The sequence below is a fragment of the Girardinichthys multiradiatus genome, chromosome 21 (genome assembly GCF_021462225.1).
Source record: "Girardinichthys multiradiatus isolate DD_20200921_A chromosome 21, DD_fGirMul_XY1, whole genome shotgun sequence".
Taxonomy (NCBI): Eukaryota; Metazoa; Chordata; class Actinopteri; order Cyprinodontiformes; family Goodeidae; genus Girardinichthys; species Girardinichthys multiradiatus.
Window position 1 is genome coordinate 6071931 of NC_061813.1, and position 27356 is coordinate 6099286.

The 27356-nt window shown below is 40.2% G+C and overlaps 1 protein-coding gene across 2 annotated transcripts in view; it reads right to left on the minus strand.

Moving 5' to 3' along the window:
• vstm2a (V-set and transmembrane domain containing 2A) overlaps nt 1–27356 on the minus strand; it is a 149153-nt gene that overhangs the window by 43011 nt on the left and 78786 nt on the right. For both annotated transcript variants that reach the window (XM_047349447.1, XM_047349448.1), the window contains 2 exons: nt 14024–14074; nt 3785–4121 (listed from right to left, as the gene is read on the minus strand). In XM_047349447.1, coding sequence (XP_047205403.1) covers nt 3785–4121; nt 14024–14074 — 388 coding nt within the window. The remainder of the gene's footprint in view (nt 1–3784; nt 4122–14023; nt 14075–27356) is intronic.

Sequence of the window (27356 nt, forward strand, 5' to 3'; positions counted from 1 at the left end):
GCTTCTTCAGGAACCGGTACACCTTGCAACAACTGATGGAGCCACAAATTCGACTCCCTACAAGATGAGTAGATGTTAAATGTTAAACTTAAGTGCACTGCCCTTGGTTTATGTAGCAGGGCAATGAGACACAGAACACCAGCAAGTCCACTTTTAAACGGGTTATAAAAAGATTATTAAGGTTTTGTAGAGACCTAGTCAAAGTCTGGAAAAGACTGCCTGCTAAACCTAATATCAGTTGTGCCACCCTTGATGCCAACAACCGCCATCAAGCATTTGCAATAACTGGTAGTCAATTGTATTTTCACATCAGGCCGGACTGGTCTGAATTGCTTAAGTTTTTCATCATTTAAAAACTTTTTTTTGCATTTGCTCTGGCTATCCTTGTCTGATATTAATATTTGCCCAATGATGATGAAGAGTGACAAAAACAACATCAGATAATATCTGTTTTTCACAGCAGCGTACGTATATGAAAGTACGCACAAATGAAGCTGCTTTCAACTGCCGCAAAAAAAAAAGAATTGTGTTGCATCTGTGAGCGTCGTCAAAAGATGTCTCCTCTGAATAGCCAAAACAAGCACAATTAGTTGTTAAGGGTGTAACGTTAGAATAGTCGCATGGAAACAGATGCTGGATCCTTACTCCACTGAACAACAGTGGCAATCTTAATGAACATGGATTTCTGCTCTATGACTTTGTGGGTCTTCAGCTGTGGCGTTGGGTGGACATTTGCATTCAGCCATTGAAAAGCTTCTGCTCGGTGATTCTGCCATATGCTGATTACTCCACTAAGAATAGACACTTACTCATGAAACTGTAAATACCAAAATGAACATGTTTAACTAAGTTGTAACACAAAACATTTGGTCGACAAAGGTCAGAAATGAAAACTAACAGATTACGGTATGTCCTAGTGTCAGTTCCTATTTATTTATTTGTATTTCAGTCAGTTATGTAAACCAATTCTCAAGAAAATCTTTATTGTTTAGCCATGAACTTCTTTCACAAAACAGGAAGGATTAAGGCATTTTCTGCTGTGTCTGTTTTGTGAGAGGACTTCTACGGGGGGTAGCCCTCCTTTGAGTCACTTAGTCAGAGCCCTGAACCAGCTGACTTGCACATTGGTAAGCAGGCTTTGCAGGTGAAGGGAGTGATGTAGTGATGACTGGGGATGTGTCTACCACGAACGAAATAGCTCTTAGAGCCAGCTCTTTGAAGTGAACAACAGGAGCCGCCTCCTGATTGGACCTCTTGTTTTTTTATTCGCCTCTCTCTCTCTCTCACTTTTTTTTCTTCAAACCCTATGTGATTGGTCAATATGTAAGTGTAGTCTTTGTTTGCACTAGCAGAGGGCTGAAGGGTCGGCAGTATCACACACTGGCTAACTACAAGGGTTGGACAATGAAACTGAAACACCTGTCTTTTTAGTGTCGGAGGTTTCATGGCTAAATTGGACCAGGCTGGTAGCCAGTCTTCATTGATTGCACAATGCAGCAGTAAGAGCAGAGTGTGAAGGTTCAATTAGCAGGGTAAGAGCACAGTTTTGCTCAAAATATTGAAATGCACACAACATTATGGGTGACATACGAGAGTTCAAAAGAGGACAAATTGTTGGTGCACGTCTTGGTGGCGCATCTGTGACCAAGACAGCAAGTCTTTATGTATCAAGAGCCACTGTATCCAGGGTAATGTCAGCATACCACCAAGAAGGACGAACCACATCCAACAGGATTAACTGTGCACGCAAGAGGAAGCTGTCTGAAAGGGATTTTCCGGGTGCCAACCCGGATTGTATCCAAAAAACATGAAACCACGGCTGCCTAAATCACGGCAGAATTAAATGTGCACCTCAACTCTCCTGTTTCCACCAGAACTGTCCGTTGGGGCCTCCAATATACACTGCTGGGTGCTATAGTCAAAACTTTGGTCACTCATGCCAATGCCAAACGTCGGTTTCAATGGTGCAAGGAGCGCAAATCTTGTGCTGTGGACAATGTGAAACATGTATTGTTCTCTGATGAGTCCACCTTTACTGTTTTCCCCACATCCAGGAGAGTTACGGTGTGGAGAAGCCCCAAAGAAGCGTACCACCCAGACTGTTGCATGCCCAGAGTGGAGCATGGGGGTGGATCAGTGATGGTTTGGGCTGCCATATCATGGCATTCCCTTGGCTCAATACTTGTGCTAGATGGGCGCGTCACTGCGAAGGACTACTGAACCATTCTTGAGGACCATGTGCATCCAATGGTTCAGATATTGTATCCTGAAGGCGGTGCTGTGTATCAGAATGACAATGCACCAATACACACAGCAAGACTAGTGAAAGATTGGTTTGATGAACATGAAAGTGAAGTTGAACATCTCCCATGGCCTGCACAGTCACCAGATCTAAATATTATTGAGCCACTTTGGGGTATTTTGGAGGAGTGAGTCAGGAAACATTTTCCTCCACCAGTATCATGTAGTGACTTGGCCACTATCCTGCAAGAAGAATGGCTTAAAATCCTTCTGACCACTGTGCAGGACTGGTATATGTCATTCCCAAGACGAATTGACACTGTATTGGCCACAAAAGGAGGCCCTACACCATACTAATAAATTATTGTGGTCTAATACCAGGTGTTTCAGTTTCACTGTCCAACCCCTGTAGTTGGCAGTGATGTGGCCAGAGCTGCAACACCATGAGCAACACAGCTCATGGTGGCGCTTAGAATGGTGTTGGTGTATGCTTTATGGAACACTGTATTCACGCAGAAAATGCGCCTCTTTTTTCTTGTGTCTTGGTCTCACTGTATTTTAATATAATAATTTATTTTGAGTGTATATTTACGCTATTGTGGGCAATACAAATTATTCAAGGAACAAAGATTTGGGAGCTGAAAGTTGTCTCTCTTAAGTGAGCTGAGCCAAACTAATGGCATCTCTAAAAGGAGCTGGAGTTCCCATCACTATTGATGACGTATGTTTTGTGCAACCTGTCACCAGCAGGATATAAAAGTGTAAACAATACTCAAAACCATTTACAACATTAAGAGTGAGAAAGTTAGATGTATTATTTGAATTTGAAGCATTTTCTCTGTTTTCAACACAATTTGTACAGCATTATTGTTTTTTTAAAGAATGGTATAGTGAGACTTTCAGCTCAGATTATATGTGTAGTGCTAACATCTATCCTGGCTTTATATTGAAAATCTCACCATTGTGCAGGACATTGCTGTCTCCACTTATCATGTATGGACCAGAAGCGGCTCGTTTTTACAAGTTTCTAGTTTCTAGGTTGTTCCAAACATCTTGGAGAACTAAACACAGATCTTCTGTGGATGGAAGCTTTCTCACATCCTTCTGTCTCTTCATGTAATCCCAGACACACTCCATGATGTTAAGATCAGGGCTCTGTGGGGGCCATACCATCACTTCCAGTAAGTCTTGTTCTTCTTTACGCTGAAGATAGTTCTTAAAGACTTTAGCTGTATGATTGGGTTCGCTCACTTAGCATTTTGTAAATTGATGAAAATAAACAATCATCATTTATATTTCTGAAATAATTCTTTGTTTACAGTATTTTTTCACATCTGCCTAAAACTTTTGCACAATACTGCATATTTTAAGGCAGAATAAAGGCAAACACTGGCCCGTTTTAAGCCATATAAACTATATTATTGGACCCCTGATTTTTGAACATACTGCTTTAACACACAATAAGGTAATATATGAAATGCATCAGGCATTAGGGAGGACCAAGATTATGTTCCCACTAGGTAGGTCTTCACTGAGTTCTTACCTGAGCCAGGGTTGTGTTTAGCTGTGTTGGAGGATGTGTGGGAGGTGGATGTAGAGGCCACCCTTTGGTCTGAACTCATGTTGTCTTGGCTCTGGGGGGAGGTGGACTTTCTGGGCTTCTTGTCTGTCAGGTGCAGTGGGGAGCTCTTCTTGGCAGGGGGCAGTGGCCGTCGAGGCCTGGCTGTGGCATTGACCTTAAGCCAGGCTTGGGCTTTGTACTCCACAATCTCTCCGTAGTTGGCTCGGGTCACCCGGCACTCGTAGAGTCCTTCGTCATTCTTGCTGACTCTGGAGATCTGCAGCTTGTGTGAGATGTCATTGCCCTGGACCTTCACTGTCTGTTAAAGAGATTGAACAAGAAACAATTGTCATAACCTGGAGTGGGAAGATACTATTCTGTCAGTTTCAACTCTGTATGTGTGACCTTGTCATTGTCTGAAATAGTTGTAGAGGAATATACAATATATCTGTGCTTTATACTTGTGTTCCAGTGGTTTGTGTTCCTTCAAATGAAAGTAAACATGCCTCCTCAGTATCTGTTTAATGTTTTTAATATACTGTTATTAATTTTTAAAATGTTAAGTGAGATGTGTAGTTTTTTAGCAGGTAATGGGAGTTTGCTATTTCAGTGACCTCTGCACAGTCTGACCCTAGTGGGGGAACGTATCTTAGATGTTTTCTGCCTTTCTAGACTAAGTAGATTTCATTTGAAAGAAGCTCATTCAATAGGCATACATTTAGGTATTTAGAATACAAATAATTGAAATTAGGTATAACTAGGTATATTTCTCACCACTAGATGAAAAGGTGCTTTCAATGCAATCTCTTGTGTGTAAAATATGCATCAACTGGAATTAGAGGGATACTGTGGAGAAGGTTTATGGTAAATTTGTGACAATTCTAAATGAGGTTAAGACTTTGGTACAATGGTAAAACAAACCAAAACATGAGTAGCTTTTACAGGTTTTTGGTCATTTTTCAGGGGCATTGTAGGAAGCAGTGGGCTCCCCATTACACATGAGTAAGTTCCCTGAGAATTTTGAGCACACACAAAACATCCATAGAATAAGTTACAGTATTTTAATATTTTAGGCATCATACCCTGGCATGACTTGGTTGTCAAGAAATTGAAATAGCAATGAAGAACTGATGTGACTTTTAGGCACATAGCATCATTTGGATGTTGGTATAACACAGTTGTGCAAGTGCAGGGCCAAAGGTTGTGTGAAAATGGTCATATACAGTACAATCTTAGTGTAGAAGTATGCATGTTGGGAGCCCAGAAGATCAGGTGGGTCATGCATAAGAATCACAGCTACACCTATTTAGCAAGTCCTGCGAGTGTGATAGTCTCAGACTGCCTTGACTCTTGAAGTTAACAAATTTGTCATCATCCAGTAACATTCCAATAGGTCATGGTCCATGTTGTGGGGCATTGTTTAACCCTTTCTCTAAGGTCATTGCTGATGTATTTATATCTTGGCATTGTGTTAACATACACATGCTTCAGACAAGCAAACTGCCAGCATTCATGGTTCATAAGAGGTGGCCAGGCCACTCTTGCTGATTATAAGTGAAAAAAATACATTTCATTGGAAAGACTTGGCTGCTACTTTCTCTCTTAATTAATGAAAGAGCCAAGAGTGGACTTAGTTTTATACACATTACCTTTGTTGCATATATTTTTAAAATAAATGATGACACTGGGTAGCATATTTTCTACTCCAGAGGTTTAATCCTCTGTGAGGAGTTTTATTTTGTTTCACTCCTACCGGAATTAATATTTTGTTTTACTCTGTAAAGCTTACTAAAACAACAACCTTTCATTTATATTAGAAACTGAGGTTAAAATTATTTTTTGTGATTTTTTATGATTGTTCATATAAAATAGAAAGTTTTTTTACCAACCTAGTTGTCCTCCTAAAAAACATGACAATAGTAAAATCCAAGTATTTATACAGAGTGTACAAAAAGACACATAGGGGCTGATCTTCAAAAGGTTTGCATGTACAAAACCACAAGTAAACCTGTTTACATCCGCAAAGCTGATCTACAACCCAGGTGCTAACCGGACTGGGTGTGTGAAATCAACGGAACAGCGGGCGCAAAGTTATTAGTGTGTTTGCCTTAATGAATATCCAAAACATTTGATAATGACCCAAACGTCCAAGTTTATGGGAGGGGTTATATGCAAATGTCATCCCTTACCACCCGCAATGCTGTTTTTGAGTCTAGATTTTGCATGTTTCAAACGCAGATACTAACTGGGATGCAAAAATGTCAGCTGTCACCGTGGCCAGAAGGAGGCATAGATAGAATAGATAGAAACAGATGACAGGGAGAGAATCTTCTGTACATGTGTCAACAGATTTGGGTTGTCACAAATACAAATAACAAAAATTGGATGAGAATAGAGAATTCTCTGTAGGATTATCTAAGGCCTGATTTGGAGCCAAACACAAACAAAAGCCATGACATATCCCCTATGATAAAACTCATTGCAACACTTTTTTTCTTGCACCTGGATCATTCTAGCACACCGTCGCTGTCAGTGAGAATATCTGCTGCTGAAGCACAAACCCGATCAAGGCGAAGTGCTCACATAACTGATCTTCCACAGAAGCATGCACAGCCTGTTAATTGTATTTGCATTTTATGCAAAGGACCCACTGTGCTTTCATGTTGATAATATAATGAATAGAGAGAAGAATCAGAAATAAATTCATTATAAGGCAGATTTAATCATTCATGTGCAAACTGGCTGCTGAAATCACGTTTTAGCAAGTGAAAAACCACTATTTTTAGACAGTGTGTGCTTTAACCTTGTCACTAAACAAAACAAACTGCATTAGGGACAGTAACATTGTGTCATTGCGGAGCAGTTGGAGCTGGATCAGTTTGATTACGTTCTTTACATGTGAACATGTACCATGGGAAGGTTAATATGGAGAAAAATCACTTCATGCCACCAAAAAACAATTGAAACAATCAAACACATTGTATATTGTTAAAATATTGGCAAAACAAACAAAACAAAATTAAAATCATTGGAAAATAATTTATTGTAATGTAACGGTGGGGGAGGTGGTAGGGGTTCGCCCTGTAACCAGTGGGTTACTGGGTCTCAGTTGCTGTCTCAGTTGTTTTGGCCTTGGGCAAAAGACTCCTTACCTGCTGATAGTGGTCAGAGGGCTCGGTGGTGCAGATTGTATGGCAGTCTCACTTTGTCAGTCTGCCCAAGGGCAGCTGTGGCTACAGTGTAGTTTACAACTGTTAATGTGTGAATGTCTGTATGAGTGGGTGAATGACTGATTGTAATGTAGAGTGCTTAGGGGGCTCTGGGAACTCGATAAAGTGCTATATAAGTGCAGGCCATTTACCATTTACCATGTACATAAATGTTGGATTTAAACTCTTAGCAGGACAGGGATGTGACATTATGTTTTAAAAATAGCAAAGCTATAATATACATATAGCCAACTCCTGGGGCAAACTATTTGTATGTTTACAATTTTAAATTCAGGCTTAAATATTGTGGCCGTTTATGATAAAGTCTGAACTCTTCAAACATATACTTAAAAAAAAGTAGGTGAGTCTCCGAAAACAATTAAAACATCGCAGATAACACACCTCTAATAAATTAATTGACAGACATGTTTGTCTTTTTTATTCTTAATAATGATTGGCCAATTTCTAAGCTGCAAATGTTGCGAGTTACATCGAGCAAAACAGTTAACAAGCTGCGCGTTCCTTTGGTGTTCCAGCTGCCCCGTGTGCGCACCGATGGCGGAGGGCACGTTTTACATTGCACAACACTCTGCCCTCCTGCGCAATAGCCTTTAATCCAATATTTTGATTAAAGGTGAAGCAGGACGTAGTCGTTGCCTCACTGGGTCCACCCGGACCATAAACATAAAGCATCTGGTTGCACAACAAATTCAAACTCAGCCTTCTGCATGCACAATTACGCACTCAGAGGCGCCCTGCGCAAATAAACATATAGGAGAAATATTCTCGTCAGGGCAGAGGCTGCAATGACAAACTTACTGCTGTGAATAGCCACGAAAAAGGTTAACAAATTGTAACAGTCCAGAAAAGCAAGAGCAGAACATACCAGAACAAATAAATTCCGCAGCTGTATCATTCATAATGATGCAGCGCAACAACCCCTGCTTGTTTCACAGCAGAGATGATCTGTTTGCTTTTCCTCTTGTTCCACTAGGGGCAGTAGAAGCCAGCCAGTAACACACGCAATTTTCTCATTTAAATAGGGCGGTTTGCACCTCTATTTCTAAGTATTTCGGCATGTCCAAAAAATCGCGGCAGGCTGCCTTATGTGGTAATCAAATTGGTTATTCTGGTATGTTAAGTACATAATGAGATGATGTGTTATTTTTCATAAAACGTTATGTATTCCAACACCATTAATAGAAATGCTGACCTGCAAAGTGGGACAATGGTATATAAGACTGCTAAACCTTAAAAACATTTAGGAAAACTCAGAAGATGATGCCATGGCTACTGTAAGCTTCTAATAGGTTAATGGACAACATCTGAGTTAAATTAAAAGACACATGTAGATGTATTTTAAGGCAACACCTTAAACACACTGCTTCCAGATGTTAAAGAAACCAACCAAGATATCAGGAAGGGGAGTATGGAATTCCACGATTCTGGTCTTAACTTCAATTGTTGAGTTATAATGACCAAACAACATCACAAGACATCAGCCAGGAAGTAAAAGCTTGGATCTCCCAAATAGACAATGACCAAAAACACTCCACCAGATTTGTGAAAAAGCGGCTTAAGGACAACAACGTCAAGGTTTTAGAGTGGTCGTTACAAAGCCCTGAACTCAGTCCCATTCAAAATATATAGGCAAAGCTGAAAAGTGTGTGTGTTCAAGGTTACATGCAATGAGTTCCACCTGAGGGACGAGCCAAAATTCCAACAAACTATTGTGGGACCTTGTAGAAGGATGTCCAAAATGTTTGCATTAAAGACAATTCTACCAAATATACAGAAATGTATGTTAACTTTTGAATCTGAAGAGATTTTAACTGAATTTGAGATCTGTTATTTACTATTTGGTTATGTAGCAGATAGAAACAGGAAATGTTCAGTCTGCTCTCAGACAGTGATAAAAAACACATTTTTGATACAGTGTATGTGAAACAGATTTCAGCTGTACTTTGAAAGGTACATGTTAAATAGTAAGGTTAAGATTGGCATTAATTCTTAAAAGTAAAAAAAAAAAAAGTTCTGCATTTATTAGTAAGGGATGTCTTGCTGTGCTATCCTGAATTTAAAAACATGATTATGTGTTTCATGTGTCAGTTTATTTATCATAAAAATGTATTCATCAGAAAACATCACTTATAAAGTCTGCTTTAAATAACACCTAATAAAAATTGAATGTTTGAGGTGCCACATGATTTTTTGCAAATCAGACGGAATGTCTTAAAGAGAGGTTTCCCATTGTTTTGATGGCAGCTATACAGCCATCTATAAGGACAGACGTTTAAGACTGGAAGCAGAAGAAAACCTGACTGAACACATAGTGCAGAAGGCATCCCAATTCATGTTGTTTCTTGTATTAATAGAACCTGGGTTCTAATGCTTCAATTCATGTAAACATAAAAAATGTTAAGATTTTCAATTCTTCAAGAATTTATGGTTCTTAATTAAAGCAATCAGGATTCATGAACACAAGAAATGTTTAGCATGTGAATATTAGAACAGATTCTTGGTAGTTATGTTTCAGATGGGTTTTTACCTTACAACTTGAAAATGACAAAATAGGTTAATTTGTAAAACAAATTGGGCAAACCTTTGCTTCAAAAAGTAAGAAATAAGTTTTGGCGATTTACAACCCCAGGCAAAAATGCAGAGTTGCAGCTATTGTAAAAACCCAAACATTCCAATTAGTAGTTCACCTCCTCAGGTTTTTCTGACAGCTTGAAGTCTTCAAGGCATTACTAATGAAAGCACAGGTGAGCTTTGTAATATTTAGCTTTTTCATTAACAGTTTTTATTTCCACCGTAAATTTTGAATTGGATTGACGGTCATACTGTATGTTGAAAGCCCAGTATAATCAAAGACCAGGTAAATGTGCTTCTTTTCTTTATCTTTATTTGGTTAATAGGTATGGCACCAAATTGACATTTCAGTAACTTCTCCTTGACCCATTGCAGATTCAGGAATCATCTTTGGAAACCACACAGTTTAGAACTGTTTCTTTTTAGTCCAATGTAACCATGTTTTCTTCTGCTAAGGCTGTATAGATTGCTCAAAGCTAGCTTTGAACATAAAGCCCAGTTCTTACAGTTAGCTCATAAACCTTGATGTCTACTTCTCTCCATTTGTATTTAATTTTGTGTTTTTATTCCTTTTTGTGTTTTTTTTAAGTGAAGGGAACGTACTGCCTTGCAAAAGTATTAATATCACTTTAACTTTTATATTTTACACTTTAAAACCTAAAACGTCTCTGTATTTCATTGTGATTTTACACAATAGACCAACGCAGTGCATAATGGAGAAGTGCAAGGAAAGAAAACATGACTCTCCACATTTTGTATATCAAACATCTCAAAACTGTGAGATGTATTTGCATTCATCTAAACCATTCCATTGTACCTCTGGCTTTATGTTTGAAGGGGGACATATAATGATTTTAAAGTGCCTGTGACACACTTTTCCCACAAATGCAGAAATTGAAACAATACATCTATATATAAAAAAAAAAAAAAGGGCAGTAATTGACATGATATTAGGATAAAAGACGCGATAAAAGACAATTGTGACACAAAATAAGCATATTCCATGTTAAATTTTACAAGTCCAAAGTCGTCCGAAAATTGGGAAGTTTCCGGTCCTTCATTATGTGAGTGTCAATGATAAGATGCTCAGGTAGAAGCCAAGTTGCATTAAAAACTGCAATAATATGGTGAAACGGCGCATTGCTGGTAGTGGCAGCAATACTACGACAGCAGCTGTTAGTCTGCACTGTTTTTCTTAAGTAAAGAGGATCAGAGCTGGAAAACTGAGCAGGTCCCACCCAGCACAGCCAAGTGTGATTGGAGGACTTCTCAGCAAACTACTTTGAACAAGAAACCTCTGAATTCACCAGATAAATCATGTCAGAGGTCGGGATATCTGACAGACAAAGGAGAATGTTGAAGCTGAGTCTATAGTCATGCTGTTCAGAGCATCTAATGGAAAGAGATCGCCAAAGAAAACATTGTTGCTGCTGTTGCCAAACGGATCAAGGCTCAGCAGGTAACAACACTTCCTTGTTCGGCAGTTATTGTTAATAATTAAATTATTATTTATAATTATTAATAATAATAATCTTACATTATTATTATTATTATTAAAATGAGATAAATTACAGGCACATACTATATATTTAAATAAATAGTTCTCTATATGAATTGGTCGATGGACTGAACTTATATAGCACCTTTCCAGTCATACTGACCACTCAAAGCGCTTTACTCTAAAACCACATTCATTAACACACATTCATGCGCAGATTGGTAGGCAATTTGAGGTTAAGTGTGTTGCTCAGGGGCACATCAACACGTGGCAAGAGGAAGGTGGAATCGAACCCACAACCCTCGGGTTGCAAGACAACCACTCAGATCTTGAATCATCACTTGAGTCGCTGCTGCTGCTCCATGCTGTTCACTTCGCCTCTGGTTATTTCACTCAGGGCCATATTTACTGTAACCCTGGATTTACACTGTAACTACTCTGGACTGGTCCTGTGTTGTGCAAAATTCTGTTCCCCTGAAATATTCTGTTCCCCCTGTGTCTGGAGCGCGCACTGCAGCCAGAGAGGCGGATTCGACCATCTTCACAGCTTTTCTGATTGATTTGTTGGTAAAACAACGAAACATATTCATGTCGATGTTGTTACTTTATTTTTTTAATCAACAGCTCCTAGAAAAAAATAAATAAATACAAAATGAACCTGGTCTTGTGAGGTTTGTTTGCACAGCTTCGTGTTGTTTCGCCGAAAGAATCCATGTCTTTTCCAACTTGTGTCATGTTCACTTCAACCTGACGGACATCAGTCAGCCACAAAACGCTGTTTTCCAACACGTCGTGTTTATTTATACTTTTTTATTACTGATATAAAACAATGGATGCTCACTCTGCTGGACACGAAAAGTCAGGCTTCCTGACTAGGTTATCTAGTTGCGCAGAATCGTTTTATTCCCAAATAGATTAAAAGATGTCAACAACGGATGACTTGTCCATCCAGGCTTAGATGTTAGAGCCAGAGACTGACCCAGAGGGAGAGGAAAATTAAGACAAAGAACCTGCAGGACCACAATTTCAAATGAATTCATCGCAATTGTGTGTTATTACTTTATTTACACCAAGTAACTACATTAGGGAGCGTAGTTTACACTTTGAAGTGGTTCTGATGCTGGGGGAAGGTGTAATAAAATGTGTGGGTTAATACACCCAACTACTGACCATTTAGACTTATCCTCTTGCAGCAAGAGGCATACTTGAGCTTGGACTACAAAATCTCAGCAAGAAATAAAAATGGCAGATATGTGAAATTGGCAGCCGGAGGTCCACGGCCTTGTTTAACTGTTCTGTTGGAACTATTGTGACATAATAGTTCAGAAAACGCAATAGAAAAAACTGCACAGATTGAAAAATGTGACCCCAACAGAATATGAAGATATCTACACAGCTCTTGGAGAGACGGAATTCAGCTTTTTTGCACTCCTACAGGCACAACATGTTTTTAAGAGCAATAAAATTGGATCTTGCATATGTCTGCTTTAAAGACTGCTCTGTATTTTGCTTCTTTCATTTCCCCCTTTAACTCTGACCAATTTCACTTTCCCTGCACAAGAACTGCACACCCATAGTATGTCGTTGTCACCACCATGTTTCAGAGTAGGATGCTGTATTCAGAGTGATGGCCAATCAGTTTAGTACGGTTTCATATTTCATGTTTTTGTAATTTTTTCCTTCCATGTTCAGATGATTAAGTGCTTTGTGAGATGTTCACAGCTCGGAATATAGATTTGTGTTTACATGTATGCATTTGGCAGATGCATTGATTCAAAGTGACTTACAAATGAGGATACAACAATGCAGTTAATGTTAAAGCTAACAATGAGCTATTTATAAGGAACACCAATAGTACGGCCTGATTTTTCTTATGCTTAACAATGCAAAGTGGCACCAATGAGCAATGTGGTCTTTGAAGCTCAGCTGGTCAACGATTTATAACCTAACCCTGCTTTAAACATCACTACAACTTTCTCCCTGACCTGTCTACTGTGATCTTTCGTCTTCAAGATGCTGGCTAGTCACTGATGTTCTCCAACAAACCTCGGATGCCTTCTCCTGACTTGCATTGAATTTTATTAAAGGGTATCAGTGTAAAGGGGGACACTATCCGGTTCAGATTCTGATACACAAAATTGAAAACCATGTATGGTGTCCTTTCAGGTTACAATTATGTGATGTCTTCTGCTGTTCTGTCACATTAAATCCCACTTGAACACACTGCAGTTTTAGGTTGTAACATAACAAAATGTGGTCACGTTTAAGCAGTGTGAATACTTTTGAAAGGCACTGTATGTTTCACAAAGCTGGAATGTTCAGCTGTTTAACAATACAGCTCTTTGTACGTTTTTTTTTCTTTTTTGCTAATTTAAACAATGGCTGACAATGTCCTCCAACAGTATGTTATCCATATTGCATGGAGGGGGGCTGATATTTTACCAGCTGGTAATATACAGCAGCAAAAACCACAGAATAATGGAGAAAATACCCCAAAACACAAAGAAATGATGACATTTCCAAATTGGCAGCATCTCTAATCGTTCATGCTAACACACACATCTGTGATGATCTAAAAGCTCCATGTGATCATGTACTGGTTGGCTGTGTGTTGCTCCGAGCACAGAAGGCCCATGCAGCGTGGCAGGAAAAAGAGGCAGAACTGTTGTGTGTGTGTGTGTGTGTGTGTGTGTGTGTGTGTTTGTGCACGCACGCAGGAAGGGAACCACTCTGACAGTAATAACACGCTGTCACTGATTTCACTGATTATCTCCATTCTGTGGTGGAAGGTGTATTATTCAAGGAAATCAGCTGCTGTTGTGTTGGCTCAGAGTGAGTCTCTGCCAACTGGGGTCACAATGGAATGTGTTGGGAAAGTGGGGGGTTTGCAGCGTGGCGTAAATGATGTGATTTTCAACTTACACTTATTTTTGTCCCCTCGTCATCAGGATCAGGCTCTGGTATCATCTCCATCTGCAAACACATGGAGAGAGAGAGAGCATTAGCAAAGTGACAGTGGGCTGTTGTTGAGTACAGGCTCTGAGGACAGGCGTTGATGTGTTTTATGCATGCCTAAAACCACTGAAGGGATTACTACAACAACTTTTTGAAAAGGCATCATCTATGTGCTGAGACTTATAAATCTTGCAAACCAACATCAGCACACAGTTTGCACACGGAGTAACTGCATTGCTACTGCCCTGCCTTCTAGAAGTAAACGCCACTCTTCCCACTGTTTCTGGTTTATTTTTAGAGTCTTTGAGTGCTTCTGTGGGGAAATTAAAAGCCAGGTCCCAAAGGTTTCTTCAAATTGAAAAAAATAAATGGTTTAAATAAGGGCGATGTGGTAAAACAGACATCTTCCAGAGACAAAAATTATATTTATACTTCTGGGAGTAAGTTCTGTAAAAATAACATTGCCGAAGGAAGCATATGCCATATATATTAATAAAGATAACACTGATGGATTTAAATTAATTTACAAAAATTTTAGTTCGATCGTTCCTTAGATTGATATTTTTTTTACCAATACTCGTTATGACAACAGAACGCTTTGTATAAGATTCCGAATGCAACTTTTCACACCAGAACAGTTTTGTTTATTATTATAAAAAATCAAAAAACTGAATATTTATGGATGCCTGTTTATGGATGTCACATGATGACAAATCAGATGCCTGATCTGTCTCAATTAGAAAACAAGTGATTATCAGCCAACACATTAGGAATACTGGTGAGAAGTCTAATTGGCATAAGACATTATGGTCATTTGTTTATGTTTTACTGGCCTACTACGTGCTACAGTGGTAACTAGCATAGCTACCAGTGATACGTCAAAATACGTTGTAGAGTGGCTGCTGACCTAGCAGGGGACTGACCCTGACCCTAAAGGCCGGCGTTTGACAGCTGTGTAGCGGGCCAGCCTGCTTAAGAGACATGCAACTCATAGCTTGCCAATGGTAGTTTTAAAACTATTTTCCTTTATTTAGAGTGATGGGTGACAATAAGTTTCCACATCATGATTCGGTGCTTTCACGACAGAATAAATATTACCATTTATTACAGCTGAATTGGCCTTTCTTGTAAGCAGAGCGTTGGAGCTGTCTTCAGCAAAATGACCGAAATTGTGCAGTGTGTCTCACTCCAGCACTTTCTTATTGCATAAAAGGACTATAAACCATATATTTTAAAACCTTTGTATACCTAAGAATGGCTCCATAGGCTTACTAAATGCTTAGTTTGAGCCCTGATGGCAGAATGTTAACATAGTGGCAACGTTACCCCAACAGTCAACATCACAGACTGGGCACTGACTTTTGTGGCTATAATCTATTTATCCCTCAACAGATGAAATGGCATGTAAGGTCAAAAAACCTTCTGAAGTAAGGAGAGGTGCAGAAGCAGCACAGCAGGTATTACTTAAGATCATTCCTTTAGAGAACATAGGAACTACTGGCTCTGTGAGTGAGACTGAAAAAGAAGGGCACGGGAGGTAGAAGATGGCTACCTATGAGCAATTGTTGCACCCAGCGCTCTTTCAAGAGTTGTAATTACTTTGAAAGAACTGCGGCGCTGTTCTCTGGAGGATGTTCGGCAGACAGGTGATTAATGAGGAGAATTAGGAGCCGAAGCTTCTCTCCAGGCGTGCGCGCACAATGTGACTTCAACAGACGAACCTGACATCCTCTGTTATACGAGATGGAGATTTTTACAGAGACGTCTTTAGGCGAGCCAGGATTAATTGTCCTCAGTCTTCGGGTAAGACTGTATTAGGTCATCAATTTCAGACCTCCTCCTTTACGAACCGCTCTAACAGTGGTTATATAGCCCATGTGTGCAGTCTATATCTGTCACTTGAGGGGGATGGAAATAGACTTCCACTGGAGGACAGATGCTCTAAATTGGTCTTTGCACAGTGGCTGCTGTCTTTAAGAAAACAAGCTACATATAAAGGCTTCCCACAATCACCTTGATAATTGTATTGGGTTTTAGAATTCACTCTTTATTAGAGCACAGTTTTGTAATTCCAATATGTAATCAGTTAGTGTGACATGTGTAAAGTGTTTTAACCTAATGCTCCTCTTATTTTTCTCAGAGCACGGTACTTATGTTAGTTAGCCATCATCATATATTTAATAGAAACATGTTTGCCTCGTTTTATAGATTCCTCATAGGGAAACTTAAAGGCCAATTTATTCCCAGTCCATCTAAGGACATGTCAGTCATAATGTCTCGGATCAGAGTAGTTTCAGCAGTTTAGGTCAGTTGCCACTGCAGCTGATCTGTATTGATGCTGCTTCAGCGAGCATAGTCAAAGTAAAGAAAACAGAAGTCATTACAAGTCCACTGGAGCTCAGACAATAGATGTGTGTTAGAATTGCAAAATCAAGTTCTGTGACAAGACTTGACAGATGCTGTTCTTTGACAATTTCCAACTAATCTGTCTGAACTTGAACTATTTTGCAAAGAACTGGTAAATATTTTCATCTAAATATATAAAGCTGCTAGATACATAACTTAAAAGACTTGCAGTTTTAATTGCAGTCCATGGTTCTTCTTCAAGGTGTCCATTTAGCTGGGCTGAAAACAAATGTATGCCACACTTTTCAGATTTTATTGGTAAAATATTGTGACAACCACATAATGTCATCATTTACCATGCAGTTCACAATTATTTGCATCTCTTTGCTGGTCCATCTTCTAAAATCCAAATGAAACCCACTGAAATTTGGGGTTGTCACGTGCCAAAATGGGAAAAAAATCAAGGGGGTGTCAATACTTTTGCATGGCACTGTGTATGCTACTTTCCTTTGACACCAAGGACCCGGTATAGCATTATGATATAATCAGCACAGTCATACAAACATGGGGGTAAACCCTGCATACTCATATTAAAATTCTCCACTAAACTAATAATTAATTATTCTTCAGAAATAGGAGAGACAGTCATGACGATTTCGTTCTTGATTTTTTTAAGCCATTTTGTCTGGCATAGCTATATATGGCTTTTATGTGTTTGTGTCACCGACAGAAACTAAAACCTGTGTTGACTGTTGTACTTGAAATGAATGAAAGTATTGTTTAAAAACAAAATCAGCTGAACTGTTTGCATGTAATGTTCTGCTCTGACAGCTCAAAGCTCTGCTGTAATTGTTCTCTAACGCCTGATAATGAATTGCTGTCTGCAGCGATCAGCTTGCTATGCTGCTTATATCGCTGATTTTGTCATTGTGTTTGCTATTTTAATCTCTCAGTGTGACACAGCCGCAAAGCTGTACTGGTGCTCGCGTTAAGCCACTGTTTTCTGAGTATTTGTTTGAATTGTTTGATAATCCTTATTTGGGGCTTCTAAATATAAACATTTTGGAGCAGCTGTGGTGTTGATATGTTTCAGTGAAGGAAAGCAGTCTTGTACTCCACACCAGTACAGTACCTACACTACTATTTACGATAACAATTGTCAATGAATATGATTTATAGTGCGATGAAAAGTATTTGCCCTTTTATCGATTTACTTACTTTTCTGTCACACCAAAATATTTGAACTTCGAACAAACAAGCAAAACAAGCTCTCCAAACCAATCTAGTCCTATGTGAAAAAATAATTGCATCGTTTGCTAAATCATGATGTAGCATTATAGAAATATAGATTTCTATAAATATGCAAGATGGTAATCTAGTGCCACGTCTGGGCTGCAGAGTTCCCTTCCCCAGGTTGCCTTCCCTCTATGTTTCCTCTGCATACATCACTCTGGGTAATGGGTAATTGGCTGATTCGGAGTGAGTCGCTGCTGTCCTGTCTCCATCAAACCACTGCTATGATTTGAATTTATCGGCATCAGTTCCTCTCTGGACACGTGGGTTGGCCTCCAGTGGAGACCAGCTGTGTCTTGAAGACGACCTGGCTAATGGTTATACAGCCGAACAGTTCACCATAATAGCTCTAGCTGATTCTTTTTAAGGGACTCTTTGTAGTGGGTTTACACCCCCAGTTTTGTCTGATTTCTGTTCATTTTCTTTTTTCTTTTTATTTTTCTTTTGCTTGCAGCCCTATGAATTTTTTCCATTTGAGCTGTTTTTGTATTTGTATATAATTTAGATTTGTTTGGGCTGATTATTTGTTTTACTAATTTGATTCCTATTTTCCATATTTTGAATGCGATTTTGTAAGTGATTTATTTTGTAAAATTTGTTTAGAGGTGTAGGTCCTCTAATTATTTAATTCCCTTTTCAGTGGCTGAGGACCGGTGGTGGAGCTGGTGGTCAGGCGCTGTGTTGTGTGGAGATCCAACTGGCAAACTTAGCTCCTGATCAGGTACCCTTCCCCCTTTTTGGATGGAATGGTTTGTTTATTGCTAATTTTAAATTTATATTAAATGAATTGGTGTTTTAAAACTTGAAACCACATCTCATTTGCCCTGGGTAATAACAAACTTGTGTGCCTTAGTGGGTAGGATTCTCTGGGTGAAATTCCCAGGGTGGCGTTGCTGAACTCATTTTAGAGTGCAATGTTTCATCAGCTGTGGTAATCTCAGCTCTCTCACATGTACTGCAGAATAACATATGGCATGTGTTGGCAGGATTTTATGTTGGCAGGATTTTACTCTTAAGAACAGTGAGACATGTTGCAGTTTGGTTTTATGTTTTTGTCTTTTTTCTTGTGGTTTTAACATTGTATTCTTGTGTGCAGGTAGGAGTGTTTGGAGACAGGGCAGTGTTGGTCCCTGGCAGATTTTCTCAAGGGTTGGGTGAGGTGTTCTAGTAGCAAGTTAGGTTTGTGGTAATCATGGAAGAAGAAATACGGGAACCGACAGAGTTGGTTGCAAGCTTAAAGGCTGACAATGAGCAGCTGTGACAGGGACAGGCTGGCTCATGTACTTAATCATCTCTTTCTTCAGTATCATCTACTCCCCTTCCAATGGCTAATCTCCCTGTATCAGAAAGATTGAGTTTTGTGCCCAGAGATAGGAAGTGTCCCGTTTTTAGAGGAAGGAAAGGCATATGGTTAAGCGAGTGAATGGAAGAAATACAGGTGTGTATGAGGGCTCGGCATTTGTCTCAGTCTGAGCAGGCGTTTTTACTATTTGACCACCTAGAGGGAGAGGCCAGAGAAAAAATAAGGTATTGCTCTGGGGCAGAAAGAGCGGACCCTGCCAGGATGTTTGCCATTTTACAGGAGTTGTATGGCTTCTCAGAGTCAAGTCACTCTTCAGAAGGCGTTCTTTTTCAGGAGACAACAAGAAGGAGAGACTCTTCAGGAGTTCTCTCTCGCATTGATGGGACTCATGGAGCAAGTGACCCAGGGTGCGCCTGCAGATATGCCAAATGCTTGGGCCCTTTTAGGGATCAATTTGTTGAATGTGTGTCGAATAGCTCTTTGCATCACGAGTTGAAGCAGTTGGTGCATAGGCGGCCTGGAAGTACTTTGCTTGATGTTAGTGTCGAGGCAATGCAGTGGGTGAAGGCGAAGGGTTACCTGAAGGTGGCAGGGACCGTAGTCAATCGATCCCCTCAGTGCATGGTGCCCAGTATGGTCTTCATGGTGGCCCCAAGCATTGGCTGTTTCATCAGCATTTGAGATGAGTCAAATCAGAGAGATGTTAAAGACTCAGCTGGAGCAGCTTCATCAACTCACTGAAAGCCTTGCTCAACCTCGTTCTGCTTTGATGCTGGAAAACTAGAGCCCACCGAACTGCAGAGTCACACTTTGGGTGGGGTTGCTACTGGCTCCCAAGTTTCTTTAGGTTGCTTGGATGGTTCTAGGTTGATTTTGACATCTCCCTATGTGGATGTGGACAGGTGTGGACTATGTTGAATAGAACAGGATGCCGTTTGTTCCTAGCACTTTTCAGAGATAAACGCAGTGGATCTTTGGGGACTAATAGTGCCAGTCATTACTGCTGTACCTGGATGACATTGTCGTGTTTTCATCAAGTGTGGAACAACATCTTGAGAGATTGAAGGTGGTGATGGGCAACTTAATACTGAAGGCCTTTAAGCTAACCTCAGTAAATGTTCCTTCTTTCAGAAGGAGGTATGATACTTAGGCCATGTTTTTTCTGATGATGGAGTGTCCACAGATCTCAGTAAAATTGGAGTCGTAGCCAATTGGCCAACTCTCACTATAGAGGTCTTAGAGCTGTGATCTTTCCTTGGTTTTGCCAGTTATTATTGCTGCTTTGTGGAGCCTCTCTACATAGAGCATTAGCCTAGTGTGGCTGTGCCAGGATTGGTAGGAAGTCTGATCATAGGCTCATTGGATGTTGGACCAATGAGTGCCAACAGCGCTTTGAAACACTGAAAGTCAAGCTAATCATTACACCAATGTTGGCATATGCCGATTTTGCCCTCCCATTCATTTTGGAAGTCGAAGCAAAGTATGGTGGCTTGGGTCTAGTGCTCTCTCAAATACAGGCAGGCAATATGAGGCCAATAGCCTATGTTAGCAGGGGTCTGAGGCCTCCAGAGCGAAATTGCTGCATGGCCAATTATAGTTCCATGAAACTTCAGTTTCTGGCCCTTAAGTGGGCAATGACAGATATGTTTAGAGCGTACTTGTTGGGTTATAAGTGTATTGTATCCAGAGATAACACCCCCTCAGTCAGTTGTCCGCTGCTAAACTAGCGGCCACTGGACAGAGGTGGGCTGTCCAGTTAGCCTCCTTTGATTTTAAGATCAAGTATCAGTCAGGATGCTGTAAAACAAATGCAGATACCCTCTCTCGTCAGCACCCAGCTGGTCCATCAGATGTTGAAGCTATGCTTCCAGGTACTGCCATGCCCACATCCTTGCAGCAAGCTCTGGGGTTCAGGAAGATTGAGGCAATTCAAGCTGTTGTTGCAGCTATGCCACAGTACGCTGCCACTGAGCTGCATGCTTCTCAGCAGGTTGACCCTGGTTTACAGGAATTTCTAGGGTTCTGGAGGAAAAGGGCAGTGTCCCAGCCGGGAGGAGAGTGCTCTGCTTTCCCTGATTACGCTGGTTCTGCTTCGCCAGTGGGACCACTTTGTTGCAAAAAATGGAGTTCTGTACTGAAAGGTGAGTGTGTTAATTAAGGAAATTTTGGGCCACGTTCATCCGGAGCATGGGTACCAGGGAGTGAAACAAATGTTGGTGCTCTTAAGGTTTTGGTATTACTGGCCTAACATTGCGTCTGATGTGATCCGATGGTGCCAGGTCTGTGAGAGGTGCCAAATGGCCAAAGATGTCTACTCAAAAGCTCATAGCTACATGGGGAACCTATTAGCATCACGCCCTAACGAAGTTCTTGCCATTGATTACACCACTCCAGGGCCTACCCAGAATGGTATGGGGAACATCTTGGTTTTGATGGATGTCACTGTGGTTAAGGTTCTGGTGTCAGAGTGGTTTTATATGTTTGGTGTTCAAGCTCGGTTACATTCTGACTAGGGCTGTAACTTTAAAAGCTTGTGCAATTTGTATTGCACTGTAAAATCTTATACCACCCCATACCATCTAGAAGGGAATGTTCAATGTGACCTGTTTAATCGGACTCTCCACAATTTGTTACACACCCTGCCGGTGTCCCGAAAAAGGGATTGGCATGCTTGCTTGCCACAGGTTCTTTATTGTTACAACACAACTCCCCATCAGGCTATGGGAGAGTTTCCCTTTTTCTTGATGTTTGGTCAGGAACCTAGATTGACTTCCTGTTGGATAGAGTTGAGAGCCCAGTTGCTGAATCTGTTCATGAGTGGGTTCAAGAACATCAAGCATGACTGTGGTAGCATTTGAAGGGGCCAGGAAACACTTGCAACAAGCACTAGATTGCCAAAAGCAAGCTCATGACCAGTATGTGACAAATCAGCCATTAAATGATGGACAGTTAGTGTTTTTGCATGACTTCAGTGCTAGGGGGTCTAACAAGACCCATGATCGATAGGGCTCTGTGAGGTATTATTGGTGTTTTAAAACTTGAAAGAATATCTCATTTGCCCCAGGTAATTACGAACTTGTGTGCCTTAGTGGGTAGGATTCTCTGGGTGAAATTCCCAGGCTGGCATTGCTGAGCTCATTTTAGAGGGCAAGGTTTCATAGGCTAGGGTAATCTCAGCTCTCCCACATGTACTGCCACATAACAATGAATTAACAGTTTCTTACCAGCCATACCAGGCCTGATCGCCATCAGACCATTAGAATCAGGAAATCACTGAGGTAGGACTTTTTTGACAATATGAAGTAGACAAACATATTTCAAAAGCAAGAAATCATGCTCAGATGTTAAACTTAATCCTTGACATTTATCAGCCTAGAAAAGGGTTACAAAGTAATTTCTAAGGGTTTGGGACTCTAGCAATGAAAATGGGAGCTGTTATCCTCAACCAGAAGAAAACATGGAAAAACACATCCAGAAGGACACAGAAGAACATCTAAAGCAGTTGCAGGTTTCACTTGCATCAGTTCAGCTCAGTGTTCATGGTCCAACAATAGAAAAGACCAGGCAAAATTGGCATCCATGGGAGAGTAAGTCAAAACCACTGCAGAACAATAAGAACAAAAAAACCAAAAAAAACATAGTTATGATCTCAATGCTTTGGGAGAATATTCTGTGAACTGATGACCCAAAATATTAACTTTTTCGAAGGTGGGTGTCCTGTTACATCTGGGTTAAAACACAGAACTTCAGATCTTCATACTATTAAACCAATGGTGGTAGCGTAATAATTGCCTTAACTGAAGCATTAATTCTGGGTTCTGTATGTATGTCTTTGCTTATTTAAAAAAATCTGTTTGGTTAGACTCAAGTGACTTTTTTGTAAAGTGCCTTGAGATGATATTTGTTATGAACTGATGCTATTTAAAGAAATTAATTTGAATTGATAAGTCCAGTCATAAAAAAGTTATCATCATTAAATAATCCACAGTCAGCTGTTATTAGTGTTATAACAAAGAGGAAGTGATACAGAAACTCCAGCTTCTCAGCTACAAAGTAGTTTAACAGTGGATAATTTTTGCTTTTAAGTTTTTTGCTAATAGACTGTTTTTTAGTTCAAGCCAAAACCTTGAGAGGTCACTCACATGCATCAAAGAAACCATCTGGAATAGATTTCGAATAAAGAATATCGGGGTAACAAAAACTCTTTAATTTCTGTTGTTTTAGACTTTGCCTCTGTACTCCTACTCCAGGCTAGAGGCTGGTGCTCATCTTGCCCTTATATTAAAAATAAAGCCTCATGTGGACTCACCTCTACATTTCAAATATTTTAAAATATTTAATTCAACCTGGCACGTTGAATCCACAGACAACCAGATTATAGAGAAGTGTGTTTTCTGAGATTGAATCCATTACTCAGCCTCCACCCCACAAGTATAATCAAGGTAATTGTGAGTTAATGAATGTCCAGTATCAATTAATAATCCTGACATTTATTACTTGAGGTAAAAAAAATACATTTGTCTGCTACTTAGGTGTTACTTTCTGTGTCAGAAAAGCTGAAAGTAGAACAATCATTTGATACATTTACCTTTCCTAGCTTGTCAAGGTTTAAGTAAGTTTCGTTCCTGTGATGACAGTGTAAAAGTTTTCCTTGACAGCATCACAGTAAACCTCCATTATTTTCCAATTTATGTTTCATTTTTATGGCACGACGGCCTTCTGAGCTAATGCCGCGGCTCCTTGCAAGTATCTCAATTTCAATCGCTTGTCTCTTTATTGCAAAACCCTTCCACCATGACGCCCTGCCATTCTTCATGCAAATCTCAAATTGACTTCTTGTAAAAATGTGCTCCGCAATTACTGGGCATCAGAAAAGGCCTCATTGAGTTGGCGAAACTAAATTAATGTCACATGAAGAAAAATGATCATCATTTAAAGTGAGAAATGGACCGGGCCACCCTGTGCAGTCGTCATTGTGTAGCATGTCCCACTGTAACAAGATAAGATCTCATGTGTGAGTGCAGTGCATAACCAGTGAAAACACGTTAATGTGACCGGATGTTAAAAGTGGATTTATTCAGCATTCATCGGCTTGAGGAACACAAACAGTCAGAAGAGTTCAAACTGAGGTCCTGGACTTGAAATGACACATTAACCCACTAATCTAAAATAGTGGTGGTGGATGAAATTGTTATTATATACGATACAGTGAGGGAAAGCTTCTAATAAGCTGTTGGCATTATATAATGCCAGCTTAAAAATCATATTAAAAAGTATATTAAAGGTTACAGCCAAAGCCCCTCAGTGGTGTTACATTTATCTAATAAGCCTCATAACTTTGCATTGAAAGAGGTAAATATGTGTATTTTTTTCTTTTACAAAAAAGCTGCTGTTTTAATTGTCAGATGTTTTTAAACTAAGTAAGTTATCACATTGAGAAACCATCCCTCCATCCATTTTCTATTCCGTACAGGGTCATAGGGGAGCTGGTGCCTATCTCCAGTATTCTACAGGCTAGAGGCGGGGTACACCCTGGACAAGTCCATTGCAAGGCAACACAGAGACACAAAGGGACAAACAACCATTCACACTTAAGGGCAGTTGAGAGAGACCAGTTAACCTAACAGTCATATTTTTGGACTTGGGAGGAAGCCAGAGTACCCTGGGAGAACCCATGCATGCACAGGGAGGGTGCCAGCAACTGCGCCATCATGCAGCCCCACATGGAAAACACTCCTCTATAAAGTTTTTCCACAAAGGGGTTGAACTTGGTGCTCCACCTACCTCTTAAATACGGGAAAATGAGGATTTGTGAAGGTATTATTGGTATTGGTTCCTTTACCTGTATGTGAAAGGATATCTTATTGTTATGAGCTTGTTGAAGCTCAACCTTAACGTGGTGAAGGGGCAAAGAGTACCCCTGTTTCATACTATCCTTTTGGATTTTGAATTTTTCTCCTCCATAGAAGAAGTTCTACACTCACCGGCCACTTTATTAGGTACACCTTGCCAGTACTGGCTTGGATCTCCTTTTGCCTTGAGAACTGCATTAATCCTTCGTGGCATAGATTCAACAAGGTATTGGAAATGTTCCTCAGAGAGTTTGGTCAATACTGACATAATAGCATTACACAGATGCTGCAGATTTGTCGGCTGCACATCCTTGATGCGAATCTCCCGTTCCACCACATCCCAAAGGTGCTCTACTGGATTGAGATCTGGTGACTGTGGAGGCCATTTGAGTACAGTGAACTCATTGTCATGTTCAAGAAACCAGTCTGAGATGATTTGTGCTTTATGACATGGCACGTTATCCTGCTGGAAGTAACCATCAGAAGATGGGTACACTGTGGTCATAAAGGGATGGACATGGTCAGCAACAATACTCAGGTAGGCTGTGGCATTGACACGATCCTCAATTGGTACTAAGGGGCCCAAAGTGTGCCAAGAAAATATCTTCCACACCATTACACCACCACCTCCACCAGCCTGAACCGTTGATACAAGGAAGGATGGATCTATGCTTTCATGTTGTTGACGCCAAACTCTGACCCTACCATCCGAAAGTCACAGCAGAAATCGGAAATCAGACCAGGCAATTTCCAATCTTCTATTGTGCAATTTTGGTGAGCCTGTGTGAATTGAAGCCTCAGTTTCCTGTTCTCAGTTGACAGGATTGGCACCCGTGTTCGACGTGTTTTGCGTTCAGAAGTGCTTTTCTGCATGCCTTGGTTGTAACGAGTGGTTATTTGAGTTACTGTTGCCTTTCTATCAGCTCGAACCAGTCTGGCCATTCTCCTCTGACCTCTGGCGTCAACAAGGCATTTACGCCCACAGAACTGCCACTCACTGGATATTTTCTCTTTTTCAGACCATTCTCTGTAAACCCTAGAGATGGTAGTGTGTGAAAATCCCAGTGGACCAGTTGTTTCTCAGACCAGCCCGTCTGGCACCAACAACCATGCAACGTTCAAAGTCACTTAAATCACCTTTCTTCCCCATTCTGATGCTCGGTTTGAACTGCAGCAGATTGTCTTGACCATGTCTACATGCCTAAATGCATTGAGTTGCTGCCATGTGATTGGCTGAAATTGAGTTAACAAGCAGTTGGACAGGTGTACCTAATAAAGTGGCCGGTGAGTGTAGATGACTTTCCTATCACAGAGCACCAAAAATGCAATAAATACATTTTTAAACCCTTGCATGGTCTATATTGATACACTGATACAAAACAAACCCATCACCTAAAGAGGCCTCAGCAGCATCACCCACAGCAGCACAAATGTGTCTAGAATCCTCTGCAGCCTTATTTTATTTTACTTTGCTTAAGAAAAGTAAAATATGGCTCAAACCTTAAAGACAGAGATAAATGTACAGACTAAGATTTCAAAGTTTTTCTCTCAGGGTTGTCAGAGAACACGCGGCACCTTGTTGAGCTGAAGTAAAGACAGATGAGGGAACCTCTGATGCATCAATCATTACAAATTGATGATATTAACAATGTACGAATATCTGTCAGGAGCGTGCTTTGGCAAAAGACAAGACAAAACATATGAGTAGTCAAAGCAGAGGAGGTGGTCCGATGCGATGAACATCATAAAAAAACAGGTGCCAAAGAAAAAGAATGAACTGAATTCAGATCTAAAATAAATTTTTCATCTTGACGGCAGACGACAGACACTGAACACCCACAAATCACCAGGGATTCTTCAAGCATCTCTTCAAAGCTCTCCAAGTTGGAACACAACGCTTGTTTTCGGTCCTTTTGTTAGGACCGAAAACAATATTCATCCACAGCATAAAAGGTGATGACTCTCTGTAAGACATCAGCCTCAGGCTCATTCCTAAAAGAGAATGTAGCCTTGAGCATTTTAATGACCCCACCCCAAAACTGGACAAGAGTGGTAAAACATTTCTTTAGTTTATAAGCAGTGAAGTGTTCAAACTGGGAGCTCTGTTATAATGACCATATTTTTCTTTGATTATCTGAAACTCAGCTGACCTTTTTGCCACTAACAGCAGTGAAATTTTAAACCAGCTGCTGTGATAAATGAGAAATTATAACTGCTGGACATGTGGATAGTACAAAAACATCAGACGGGCTGTTGGAAGTAAAATTTATGAAGTGCTCTAAAAAAAAAAACGTTTTTGATTTTGAAGTGAGGATGGTGTATCTGACAAGCTGGGACATGAGTGTGTTTGCATCCCTGTTGCATCAGCTCTCCTTGTAACCATATTATGTACATTTTTGGGAACTGTGGATGGGAGCACTGTCACTTCTCTTGATGCTTCACTCTTTACGGCTTCATATCTTGAGAACAGCTTTGCCTATTGTCATGCTTTGCCTCGTTTTAAGGA